The sequence below is a fragment of the Empidonax traillii genome, unplaced genomic scaffold, assembly GCF_003031625.1.
Source record: "Empidonax traillii isolate 1590-97213 ecotype Southwest subspecies unplaced genomic scaffold, ASM303162v1 scaffold28:size2823434, whole genome shotgun sequence".
Taxonomy (NCBI): domain Eukaryota; kingdom Metazoa; phylum Chordata; class Aves; order Passeriformes; family Tyrannidae; genus Empidonax; species Empidonax traillii.
The window spans coordinates 315,464-327,669 of record NW_020955221.1 but is presented as its reverse complement, the minus strand read 5'-3'; the positions used below and the strand labels follow the sequence as shown (position 1 = coordinate 327,669).

General features: G+C 46.3%; 1 protein-coding gene and 1 long non-coding RNA gene across 4 annotated transcripts in view; one reads left to right on the top strand and one right to left on the bottom strand.

The window, feature by feature from the left end:
- Window positions 1-378: 378 nt before the first annotated feature.
- On the bottom strand, window positions 379-4,314 carry LOC114071923. The gene is made up of 3 exons (XR_003574111.1): window positions 4,206-4,314; window positions 2,483-4,061; window positions 379-2,022 (listed from the first exon to the last, which is right to left on the bottom strand). It is a non-coding gene; the product is annotated as an uncharacterized LOC114071923 (long non-coding RNA).
- A 1,175-nt stretch (window positions 4,315-5,489) lies between these two features.
- TLE4 (TLE family member 4, transcriptional corepressor) overlaps window positions 5,490-12,206 on the top strand; it is a 98,619-nt gene continuing 91,902 nt past the window's right edge. For all 3 annotated transcript variants that reach the window (XM_027909798.1, XM_027909790.1, XM_027909784.1), the window contains exons 1-4: window positions 5,490-5,959; window positions 6,355-6,452; window positions 7,601-7,664; window positions 8,994-9,038. In XM_027909798.1, coding sequence (XP_027765599.1) covers window positions 5,915-5,959; window positions 6,355-6,452; window positions 7,601-7,664; window positions 8,994-9,038 — 252 coding nt within the window. In that variant the 5' untranslated portion in view covers window positions 5,490-5,914. The remainder of the gene's footprint in view (window positions 5,960-6,354; window positions 6,453-7,600; window positions 7,665-8,993; window positions 9,039-12,206) is intronic.

The following is a 12,206-nucleotide window of genomic DNA, read 5'->3' as shown; positions in this document are numbered from 1 at the left end:
CCAGCTTCCAGTACACGATAGGTCATAAACTATTCTTCCTGCAGAAAAAACTTCTGTAGACTTTAACAGAAGTTTTCCTGCCACATCCCAAGTTCTTGTAAGCAGAATTCTGTCCTTGCAACAATTCTGCTTATAATGAATCAAGTAGAAATAAACAAAGACCATAAATCCCAAACACCAATGCCTATGAAATAACTAAATAAAGTGAGACATTGGCAATGTAAAAGGAAAAAATAAAGACCCCAATGAAAAACAGTTTGAAACATGCAAAACTCTAGTTTTGCATAGGAGATACATATAAATTGGCATATCAATCATTGCATATACATAGTCATTGCATATATATAATCATTGCATATGCATAAAGTAATGTGCTTACCAGCTACAACATATCCTTAAGGTCACTAATGACTAAGTGTAGGTAGGGAGCATTTTAAAAACTTGCAGAGGCAGGGTCACTTGATAGCACTTGTAAAACATCAGATCAGAAACTGTGTGTCATGCTGTCTACATTCTTCTACCTGTGGAACCTGGTCTAATACCATAATTATAATTTTTAAGCAGAGGGAACTTGGCTTCAATTCAACTGAAAAAACCTGAGTTTATCTTTTTGAAAGCTAAGAAAAGCATTTATTATGCAGTGAACTTAAATATGTATACTGATAAAAGATTTACTCTGAGGCAGTCTGCGCCAATTGAGTTTTCAGTTTAACACTTTATTTTTTCGAGTGTGTGTGTGTGTATACAGTTGATGAAGTATGGTGAATCAGTAACTTGGTGCCAAAATAAACTGCAATAAGTTGCAGTGCTAGGCAAAACTGTCTTGGTCTTCAGCTACAGTCATTCTAAACATGATATATGTGGAGTTAAGTACAAAACAGCCTCAGGATTGGACCATTTATTAAAGGTCCTATAGCACTGATGAATCTCTGTATTAAGGTTATGATGTGACTGTAAAAAAAAAAAATCACCAGACTACAAAAGTGGGTTAGAAAATCTTAGGTGAAAAAGAGAGCTATCCTTTTTTACCTATCCTGTAACATACATACATAAGCATGCATTGCTCCGTTCACTACAGACCCTAAATTCCAAATGTAAACAAAAGCAGACTAGTTCCAAATTATTAGAACTGAAATAAGCAGCTGCCTTTCCCGACAAAAGAAGCAAAAGAATGGATGTGATATTTTGCAACCTCTGGCTCCTTGAGATATTTCATAAGGGTTTTTCTACAGCTGTCAAAACTTAGCACACTAACTGTGCATATAAAACTGCCTAAATATTTCTTGCAGTCAATTCACTTATGAGAAATCTTAAGCAAGATGAGTAAAACATTTAAAATCTAGCTTCTCCACTTACTAGATAATGGTAACAAGTTATACAACCTACCATAAAAGATTTTTCATAAAAGAAGGAAAAAACAAGGAGTTTTAAATACAAAATAGCCTATATTAAAAGATCCATCAAAGGTGTGTCAGAAGTGACAAAAGGTAGGAAAATAGAATGACAATGACATTCTGATCTTAATTCACATAATTTAAAAGTGGCAAGTTATAGTGCACTTTCTCTTTTAAACTTTTGGGTTTCATGGATCTTGGCAGAATGCTGCAAAATTGCAAAAATAGATAGTGATTATTACAGAAAGAGTTAAGTATATAAATATATTCATCTTGCTAAAGTTTTGCAAGCCAACCTCTGCCCTACTTCTAGCTACACAAATTCACTGAAAACTAATGGGCAATCAAAAACGAACAGTGGTGAAGCTTCGACAAACACTCTTGGTAAACTGCCTTCCAAAAGACCAGGGACTGCTTTGACCAAAAAGCTGTACACTTTTGCTTTCTAAGGTGTTGAACACCTTTATGTTTGGAGCTCTGTACCTAATGCCAAACTCATGCAGGGTGACAGGGAAGAATGAATCCTGCTGTTTTCAGAATTCAATTTCTTCAGATATACTGTTTATTTTATAACTAGACTCATCTTTCTCCATGTTGTGGATTTGATGGTAATATACACTGCATGCACCTGTTGCAGTGTGCTTTTACGATATAAAGTATGCTGAAGTTGTAATGATTGCTTAAAGTGAGCATGCTTCCAAAATGGTGATTGTAACTCTTTGTGTAACTCTTCTTGTTCCCAAGATCCCTAACTGTACCTTTGGAATGTCTAAGAGATACCTGGAAACTTACCTACTGGTTGTTAACCCTTTCTAGTAATTGGTTGATTTGTAAGACCTCTGGACTGTCAGTGGTCACCTTGTGATCTCCCCAAAAGCTATTTAAGCTGTTACCAGAACAATAAAATCCTCTCTGCCTGTTCCTTACCTGCCTGGCTGCTGGCACCCTGGTCTCTGCTGGAGGCCATGAGGTGCCGTGGGGCGGGAAGGCCAGGGGGAGGGCACACTCCCCCTCGGAGCAAGGGGTAAAAGGAAAGGCCTCTTGCTCTGGGGTTCCCTCTCCCTATCCCCTCAGCATTCATCATGCACCCATCAGGTTTCCAGAGATGCTTGCAACTCTGCAGAATGAATTGTTCTGTTCTGTTCCTGCACAGTTTTCATGATTTTGGGTGACAGGCATTTAAGCATTTGTAGATTTGGTAGCCATACTTCTTAATGTCAAGACTTGGTCCTGGCATATGGTAAATGTCCTCTATTTCAGAGGAATTGGAAGTGCTCCTCTGTCTAGAGAAGTGTGCTCATGACTGATTTTTTAAAAGCATTTTTTAGTGTTGGAAGATTTAGACAAGTGAGAAGCAGAGTTTTCATAATTAGGCAGGTGTTTTATCACCAAATCTTTAAACAATATTTAGAGGTCTAAATCCCACTGGAACTCTTATTATGGTTGGTAAATATGAAAACTACAGTGGAAACTAAATATGCAAGTAGGCTGAAGGTTGAGTATTGTGATACATAACATGTAGATATTTTCAGTTGTATAAAAACAGAAGATGAGAAGGATGGACATGTTTTGGCCCATTTTGCACTTGCTACTTTAGTTAAAAACTTTGTTCAAAAACATTCAGAATCTATAGTCACAAACAGATTCTAGTGGTTATAGCACTCACCATGGGGGAAGCAGATTTTGGTTACAAACTCTACTTGAGAAAGAGGTGGAATTTCCACCCTGTGCCTCTTTCAGCTCTGAGTCCTATGCAGTGGCAGAAGATTGACATCATTACCACCTTTATCATCACAACTGTGACTCTGAAACAGAGTCCTGAGCTTCTGACTACTGGATCAATCTTTGGAGGTCATTTAAGCAAGGCAAAACCTCAATGGTAAACCCAGGTGGAACATCCCATTATTTGGGACTAAGGCTGCAGGCCTTAGCCAGAGATCTTTAAGCAATAAAACCAGTTTACAACCAAAAACCTAAGTATATGTAATTTAGCTACCACTGTTAGGGTGAGTGTAAATGTTGAGACTATAGATTCGGAATACAGGCATCAAAAATGGCATGACTAAACCACATCTATTTTGCATGTAGGTTTAAACGGCAGCTCATTAGGAGTACAAACTGCTTGAAGGCAAATCTAGGCATGACAGATACAGACACAGGAAAAAAACCCACCCAGTCTGAGCCTATCCCTCATGTGTGCGTCAAAGCACAGCATTGTCTGCAGTGGGGCTGGGCAGAAAAATTGTTCTGGGGTCTTTTTAGGACACAGCACCACTATGTGCAGAATGCGTTTTTTCCCGGTTATTTTTCGGGCCGTGTGTGTGTAGAATCAGGCATCCACGCTCCAGCTTGTCAACGACAGCCCTGCAGAAGGCACTCCAAAGCTGCTCCCCAGGCTGCAGAACAGCAGCCGCGGCTGTGCAGCCCTGGTTGATGGAGAGACGACACTGTAGTCACCTATCCCTTTTCCTCCACAGGTCATTTCCAGGTGTGTGTACTGCACGTTCCACGGCATTCAAAGGGCCCAGCCGCCCTCCAAAACCGAGACACAACGCCCCGTTAACACACAAGCGGCGTTACAGTGGAGCACTTAAAGGCCAAGCCTTCAAGCCTTACTCCTGCAAGTGGCGAAGGTCCTGTCCCTGCAACCGCTTCCTCGAGCAAAGCCTGCGGAGAAAAAAACCAAAACAACAAACCCAAAACAAACCAAAACCCAAACCACAAAACTTAAATCACGTCCCATTCGCCGACCGCAGCAGGGGACTGAGCGCGGTGAGACCCAGGGAGCTGCCGGGGCTGCCCGGCCAGCACCTTCCTCGGTTCCCCGGGCAGGGAGACAGCCTCGGTCCGCGCAGCCCGCGAGGGCGAGGGACGGACAGCCTCGCTCGCCCCTGCCGCGGGCAGCGCAGGGGCCGCTGCGCCTCCCGTGCCCGCCGTGAACCCCGCCAAGACACAGGGAGACCGCGAGGGCGGCGGCAGCGCCACGCCCGCCCCTTTCCCGAGGCGCTGCCCCTCATCAGCGCCCGTCGCCGCTGCCCGCGGGAGGAGCGCCAGGCGGAGCTCCCACTGCCCGCCGCTCCCGCCGCGCCACCGCCCCGCGCGGAGGAGGAGGCGGCGGGAGCGGCGGCGGCGGCGACAGCCGACACCGGCCCCACGTTACTTTGATTGACGGCTGAACAAATGTTTCCCCTGTTCGAGCGCCGGCGCCGCGGAACGGCGGCGGGCTGCGGGCCCCGCCTCGGGCGGCGGGCCAGCGGGGGCGGGGAGGCCGCGGAGGGCCTCCTGATTGAGCGTGAGCCCGCATAGCGTCACGGCCCCACGTGGGGCTGGGCCCGGTACCGCCCCCGTCCGCGGGACCGTGCGCCCATTTGTCAGCGACGAAATGATGGGCATTAGTGCGGAGCGGCGATTAGCGCGAGCCCAGCGCCCATTGGCCGCCGCCACCACCCTTCAGGGGCGGGGCGCAGTGGGGCTACGGGCGGAGCCGCGGTGCCTGGCGGGAGAAGTAGTACCCGGTGCGGTGGTGCCAGGGCAGAGGCACGGCTGGGAGGACTGCGACTCCCAGGGTGCCCCGCGGCGGCGGCAGCCTTCCGGCTGCTGTGAATATGTATAAGAATGTTAATGACGAGCCGCTGCTAAATTTGGTCAAAGGAGTCACCTCGGCAGAGCGTGCAGTGGGAGCGGCTCGGAGCGACGGCCCGGGCTGGGTCAGGCTGGGCAGGACACGGCTGGGCAGGGCCGGACTGCGCCGACGAGCCGAGCACGGGGCTTCGCTCCGCGCGTCGCTGCTGCCTCTGCCACTTCACGGAGTTTCGAAAGGCGAGGAGCGAAAAAAGAGAGAGAGGAAAAAAAAAGACATAAATAAAGCTGCCCGGACCGTACCGTATTTTTCATTCTTCTCGCTCTTTTTATAATTTTTTTTTTTTTAATTTTAAAAAAAGAAAGAAAAAGAGCGGCCCAGCAGCGCTGGCGGGGGAGATGCGGTCCGGGCGGTAGTAGCGAGGACTGGCCCGCCGCACAAAAGGGCACCGCACCGCACGCACTCGAGCAGCCCCGGCGGAGCAGTCGCCCGCCCGTCGCAACCGCGAGCCCCGCCGGGGCACCGCGCCCCACTCCGCCCGGCGCCGGGAAAGCCGCCGGCAGCAGCAGTAAAAGTTTTGAGAAGGGGAGGAAAACTGCCGGCGGGGGGGGATCTCCGGCGGAGCGCGCGTCGGCGCTGGCGGAGGGTCTTTCCCCGCCCCCCTCCACTTCGCCCTCCGCCGCACGGGGCTTGGAGCCCGCGGAGCGGCGGCGGCGCTCGGGAGAACCGGCCGGCGCCGCCCGCTGACCGCCCCCGGGGGATGTGGCAGCACCCCCCGAGCGTCACGGACGCCGTCGCCGCCGAGCCTCGCTGCTGCCGGCGGTGCCCCGCCAGCCCCGGGGCGGCGGGGCCGGGGCGTCCCTGCCCGCCGTCTCCGCCGCCGCGCCTGCAGCCCTGATCCCCGCCGCTCCGGCCGCCAGCGCCCCCCGAAGCGGCGTGGATGATCCGCGACCTGAGCAAGATGTACCCGCAGACCCGGCACCCGGTGAGTGGCGGCGGCGGCGGGCTCGCGGGCACCGCGGAGTTGTAGCCATTTTCTTATTGTTGTCCGCCGCGCCGCCGCCGCCGCCCCGAGTCGGGGTTGGCTCGTTCGAATTGCCCTCGTCCGATGCGCGGCGGTCCCGGCGCCATCCCCGCGTCCCGCGGCAGCGGCCGGTGCGGGGGTCCAAACGGGCGACATCTCGTCCCGCGGCGGCCCCGCACCGCCGGCGGCCCCGTCGGGGCAGCATCGCGGGGCGCTCGGGGCATCGCGCCGCCGCCCGCGGGATTGCGCCTCGGCACAGCCCGGCTGCGGGGCCCTCGGTGGGGGGTGGCGGCGGGCGGGAGGTGGCGGTCGGACGAGAGCGGGCGATTAAAAGACCTGCTGTTGCTTGCTTGCAGGCTCCTCACCAGCCAGCGCAGCCCTTTAAATTCACCATTTCAGAGTCCTGCGATCGGATAAAGGAGGAGTTTCAGTTTTTGCAGGCTCAGTACCACAGGTAATGCTGCCGACTTTCTCCGAGCCCTGCGCGATCTGCCCTGTCGCCGCTCTTCCCGCTGCTGCCCGGAGGGGCGGCGGGGCGGGGGTGCGGGACGCCCTGGCGGAGCCCGAGAGCGGGACGGACCCACCCCAGCCGGGCGCTCCTCCGCCGGCCCCGCCGCATCCCGCCGCCGCTCCCGGCCCTCGGGGCCAGAGTCTCCCACGGGCCCCGAGCCGAGCGGTGCGAGTAGATTTTCTTGTTTTCCCCGCTTTCCGTTTTGTGGTTGTTCTTCCCCCCCCCGCGCTTCCCTCCTTTTTTTTTTTTTTTTTTTTTTTTTTTTTATTCACTTTTGCGTGCGGGGAGTGGGTGGGTGTTGACAGAAAAATATGTGGCTGGCTGGGCTCGTCCTCTGCTTTTCTTCGACATGCAGTTCAGGACGTGGTTTTTGTCGTGGCTCGGCCCCCTCGCGCCTTTCATTGACATGTCAAGTGCTGATAACCTGGAAGTGGGGCGGCGAGCTGTTTCATTATCCTTAGGTGGAACAGCGCTGTGTCCTCAAAGTGACAAGTGACTTATGGCAGAATTGCTTAACGGGCTTCTGAAAACAAAATAAACAGTGGAGGTGTTAGTGTTCACCACGGTGTTCTTAAATTACCTCCAGTATTTTACTTGCAGTTCTATCACCAGTAATAGCAAAAAGCAAAATTAAAATCCACAACTTTATGCTTCTTGAAGTGGTGATATGCATTTGATTCCTCTGTGGGTCGAGTGAAAGAAAGAAGTGTCTCTAAAACTCTTTCTAAAACTCTGAAACCCAAACTATGTTTTCGTTAGTACCTTCTCAAGCTTGTCTGTTAGAGATGTGAACCCCTGTGTGCTTTTTCTGTGAACCTGTGTCGGTGGTCAGTTTTTTAATGTCAGAACATATCCTCCTGTTTATGCACACGTATGTATGCATTTCTTTTAGGAGATGAGGATGTTGCACAGTATCTCTTGAAAGTGGAAAAGTGCAAACCCCTACCCTGATATCCCAAGCAAGAGCTGGAATACACGTTTATATTTCTGTATTGGAGAAATGTGTGAAAAGGGGAGTAGCCTGTGCTCAGGGGAATGTCAGTTTAGTGTTATGAAGTATCTGTGATGTTTCTTTTTTGTGTCTTTAACAGTTTAAAGCTAGAATGTGAAAAACTGGCCAGTGAGAAGACAGAGATGCAGCGACATTATGTCATGGTAAGCAAGCTGCATAACAAATTCTAAATATCTATTAGTTTGGTATGCTGAGACTGACATACATTTAAATTGCTGGAGGCGAACAGGAAGATTGTTGTAGCACTGCTGTTGTTGAGGTTGCATCAGTGCTTACATTATAAATCCTTAGTTTCTGGGCTCTTTTAACTTGTTTGCAGTGGTTCGTATCCGTGTGAAACCAGATTTTAAGCAATTGAGGACATTCTTCCAAATGCTAGCAAATTACTTTTCAACCCTTTTAAAGCCATGTACAACCTCCGTAGTGTACCTGAGGATGATGTGTTCACTTTTGCTTACTTCTCCCAATGGTCATGTCTCCATAAAACAGATCGAGATAATATTTTTTTCTATGATGGTTATAAATCAAAATTGTACATGAATGTTTGCAAATCCAAAGCCTGCTTCCTAGAAGAACTGTTGCGCCTAGGCAGCTGAATCATTGTTTCACTACATTGAGAATGTCTGGGATCTCAGCTGTGAAAGGGATTTCCTCAGTGGTTGTGGTTTGCTTGGTTAAATAACGTGCATAGGAAGACATGTCTAAATGCATAATTGCGTGATGGATCATGATAACTACAGAGGAGCTCTTGCTATCTCTTCTCTTGTACATCTATGAAAGATTAGGTATTTTCTATGTGCACATGACAAGTAATACTCTTGTATTCAGAAAAAGAGTAAATAAGCTTCAAAAAATCTTAACCAGGAGCGCAAACAAATATTAAAGCTCACAGTTATCTTTTTAATGCTCGATATATCTTAGTCTTGGAGATTGTTTGGTATTAACATAACACACTGAACAGTTCCCCGCAGTACTCAGGCACAACAGGACGTACTTGCATTGTTTTTTTTTATCCCTGCAATTTAATTGCAGGGAGGTTTTTGTGTTTCTTTTTAATTTAAAATATTGAATAATTGGTCTGTTAGACACTGCTGATTTAGATGTTTATACACTTGAAACACTTTGTGTGGTTTTTTTTGGCATCTTTTATGCGTGCTGGGGAATAAAATCTTGAGCATTTTCTGCTTCTCATGTTTGACTCTGGTTGTGATTACTTTTTGTGATATTTTTGTTGCCTGTTTTTGCCTTGTTTTGTGGTTGTTTTTTGTAAATCTGACATGAAGCACTGTAGATAAAGAAAAAAAAAAAAAGTTTACTCTGAAATGTGCTCTTTCCAATTCCAGGAACTCTTCAAGGCAAATAAATGTTTGTAGGTCCGTATGTCTTTGTACAGATGATATTTCAGTCAAAGTGAATGTCAGAATAGTTTTCAGAATTGCAAAGTCTAATAGAGTAATTTTCTTTTTTCTTAGTATTACGAAATGTCCTATGGGCTGAATATAGAGATGCATAAACAGGTAGGTAGATAATTTATTCTGTTGCAAGAATACTCTGTGTAATTTCTCCTATCAGTCTTAACAGAGATGTGTATTCTGTGTGACTCGCTTCAACTGCATGCTTGAGTGCATCAGAATTTTTTTTGTTCTTTGCCTGGCCCTGAATCTTCCATCTCACGTATGGTATACAGACTCTGCGTAGGTTGCGGTCTGGGCTGCCAGTTGTACATTGTTCGTTTTTTTTCCACATGTAAGTCTTGCACGTGCAGGTGGTCCTGTGCTGCACAGGGAGAGTGTCTGTGAGTAGGGTTGGGTTTTTGGTTGTATTTTTGTTTTTGTCTGGCCTCAGATCTTTGGGGGCTTACGTTTTGAGAGATAGCTACATCATGAGTGTGTATTAGGGAAAGGATTGCATGTGAAAAGGCTGTTCTTTTTGGTTAACCTAGACTGACTGAAGCTGGAGCTTAAGTGATGCACAGGTGATGCTGCTTTCTTGGACTTTTGTCCAAAACCAGTGTCTTAGCGCCTCAGACACAACAGATTAAGTGAGCTTTCTGCAAGAGTGTTAGCACAGAATTATAGATTTGTTTGTCTTGGAGGGGACCTTAAGTATATTCTGTTTCTACTCTGCCCTGGCCATGGGTAGGGACATCTTCCATTAGAGCAGGTTACTCAAAGCCCCATCCAGCCTGGCCTTGAACACTGCCAAGGGTGGAGCATCCTCAACCTTTCAGTGCCTCACAACCCTCAGAGTAAAGAATTTCTTCCTAACATTTAAACTAAACCTACTCTCTTTCAGTTTGAAGCCATTCCCTTTCGTCCTATCACTACATGTGCAAGGCCCTCTACAGCTCTCTTGTAGACTACCTTTAGGTACCGGAAGGCTGCAATGGGTTTTGTGCCTTGAACTGTAGCACTTAGGCCAAGATTAGCAAGAGATTAGTCAACTGGAGCATGGTAGTGTAAATTAGAGTTTCTTATTCAGCAGTGTGTGTTTTTTAACCTTCTCTAGAGGAGAATAAATTAAACATTTGACCTCTTTTCCAGTAAGGGAACTTTTTATATTGTGGAGTTTAATACTGACAACTCATTTTAGCAAATGGTTGAGCGTTTTGTCAGGGTTGCTGGGGAGTGTAAACTGCAGAAATAAAAGAAATGGTTGGATGGGAGAAGAAAGACTACCTTAAAATTGTTTTTGATGCATTTCTGTTCAGAGTTAGGGATTTGGAACTTGTCTGGTTTTGTGAAAATAGGATTTCTTTGTCTTATTGAAAGGAGACATAGAAGTCAAAAGTTTTTTCATGTTATTTATTATATTTTGTATTCTGTTTTGATGGCATCCCAGTGTCTCAGAAATTATTAGGGTTGTTTATGCTAGATGGCATACAAATACGAAGACTGTGGGATTTCTGGCCTTAAAGCATTTTGCAACTTACAGGACCTTGTAGATACAACTTACTTTACAGACATGTATGTAGATCTTTTGAATTCCCCTGTGGGTCCTTCTCACAGGTAGTGTGAAAACAAATGCATTTAACAAATGGTTGACGGGAAAAGGCTGTGATTGCGGCTGATCAGATTTTATGTATCTGGTGACTCTCTGGACCTGATTCATGTAATGAATGCAGGTGGAAAGGCTGGTGATTGACTCTCGGAGGTGTTGTGTCTGTTCTTAAAAGAATATCCAGATTGTTTCAAATCCCATTATAAAAAAAAGGAATGAAAACCAAACAACCCCCCATTCAATAAAGTTGTAGATATGGAAACAATTCACAAAGACCAGAGTCTTTACAGGCCACCTAAGTAGCAAATTCTTACGAGCATTTGAAAGCAAGCATTGCAGTCAAACTTGTTTATATTTCTAGATACTCTGTTTTTATAGCAGTTAGTTGTATGTAGACTTACACTGATGGCATAAAATTCTATGCAACAAAATCGGCTTGCAAGGGCAATGTGTAATGAAATTATATTAAGTGAGGGAAAAAAACCCACAGCAAAAGCCCTTTTAATTTCTAAATGCTTTACTTCAGAAATTTTATATAGCTATGGTGATGGACTCGTCAGTGATACTATGCTGAAATTAAATAGTTAGTGACAACTAACTGTGGGGATTACAAAGGACTGGGTTTTAATTAAACACCATTTTCCATCACCATTCAGTCTATTCAAATTAATAGTTTTAACTATTGTACTCTAATGCAAAACACTGAAATATTTTGTCAGATGTTGACTCAAATTAGTTTTGGCTAAGAAAATTGCTCTCATTCTTAAATCTGATACCAATTTCCTGTCTTTCATGTCTCCCTGTCTATTGACACATTGTTGTGTTTTTCTCTTCTCCTCTTGCCTCAGCAACTGCAAAATATTTTCCATCTTGCTTTATGATCACAGCGTTAGGGTGCAATTTAGTATTTGTATAGATAGCATTGATTGCTTCATTTAATGTGTGCGAAGCTTTTTTAGTCTACCACCTTAAATTCCCTTTTCCTCCTCTCCCATCTTTGAATTTTACTCAGCTGAAATTGAATGGTTCACCCTTTTTTTTTTTTCCTTCTCCCCTTCCCTCCCCCCCAGCTTTCTAAATTCAATCACATAAAAAATCCTGAGGGCAGTTTATCACATTATGAAATACAGACAGCCCTGCAAACCACCTACTTATTATATTTTCTTTCTTCTTTTTTCAGTTTAGCACAGAGGCATATCTGTCTTTATTTGTTTTTCTGGGCAGACAGCCTTGGTTCCTCTCAGGTTCTTTTCCAGATGTACTTGCTTGATGCCCTTGTAATGGAAAGCAGGCAATAATGCAGTGAAGTTGCCCTTCGGCGTAATTGGGCCTAGTTCTCAAGATCAGGTTAGGCTTATTCACTTATTAGATTTGCGTCTCAAAGGGTTCAAGAGCAGGACTCCCCGGAGTCCTTGGAAGTACCGTAGTAATTGGTGGCCCTGATATTTGAAGCCTTTGTGTATTTTTCTGTTAAAGCTTCTGTTCTTCTTGGCTGCTCCCAGCCACAGAGTATTTATTTTTAGAGAAATATTTCACTGGAACAGAAAATGATGTGTGATGGAGTCATGACTCTGTGACTTAGCAAATTGATAAAAGGATAAACGTGCAGAAAGCAGTGGTAGTGAGTGTGCCTGTATGTCTGGGGGCGGGGGGGGGGGGGGGGGGGGGGGGGGGGGGGGGGGGGG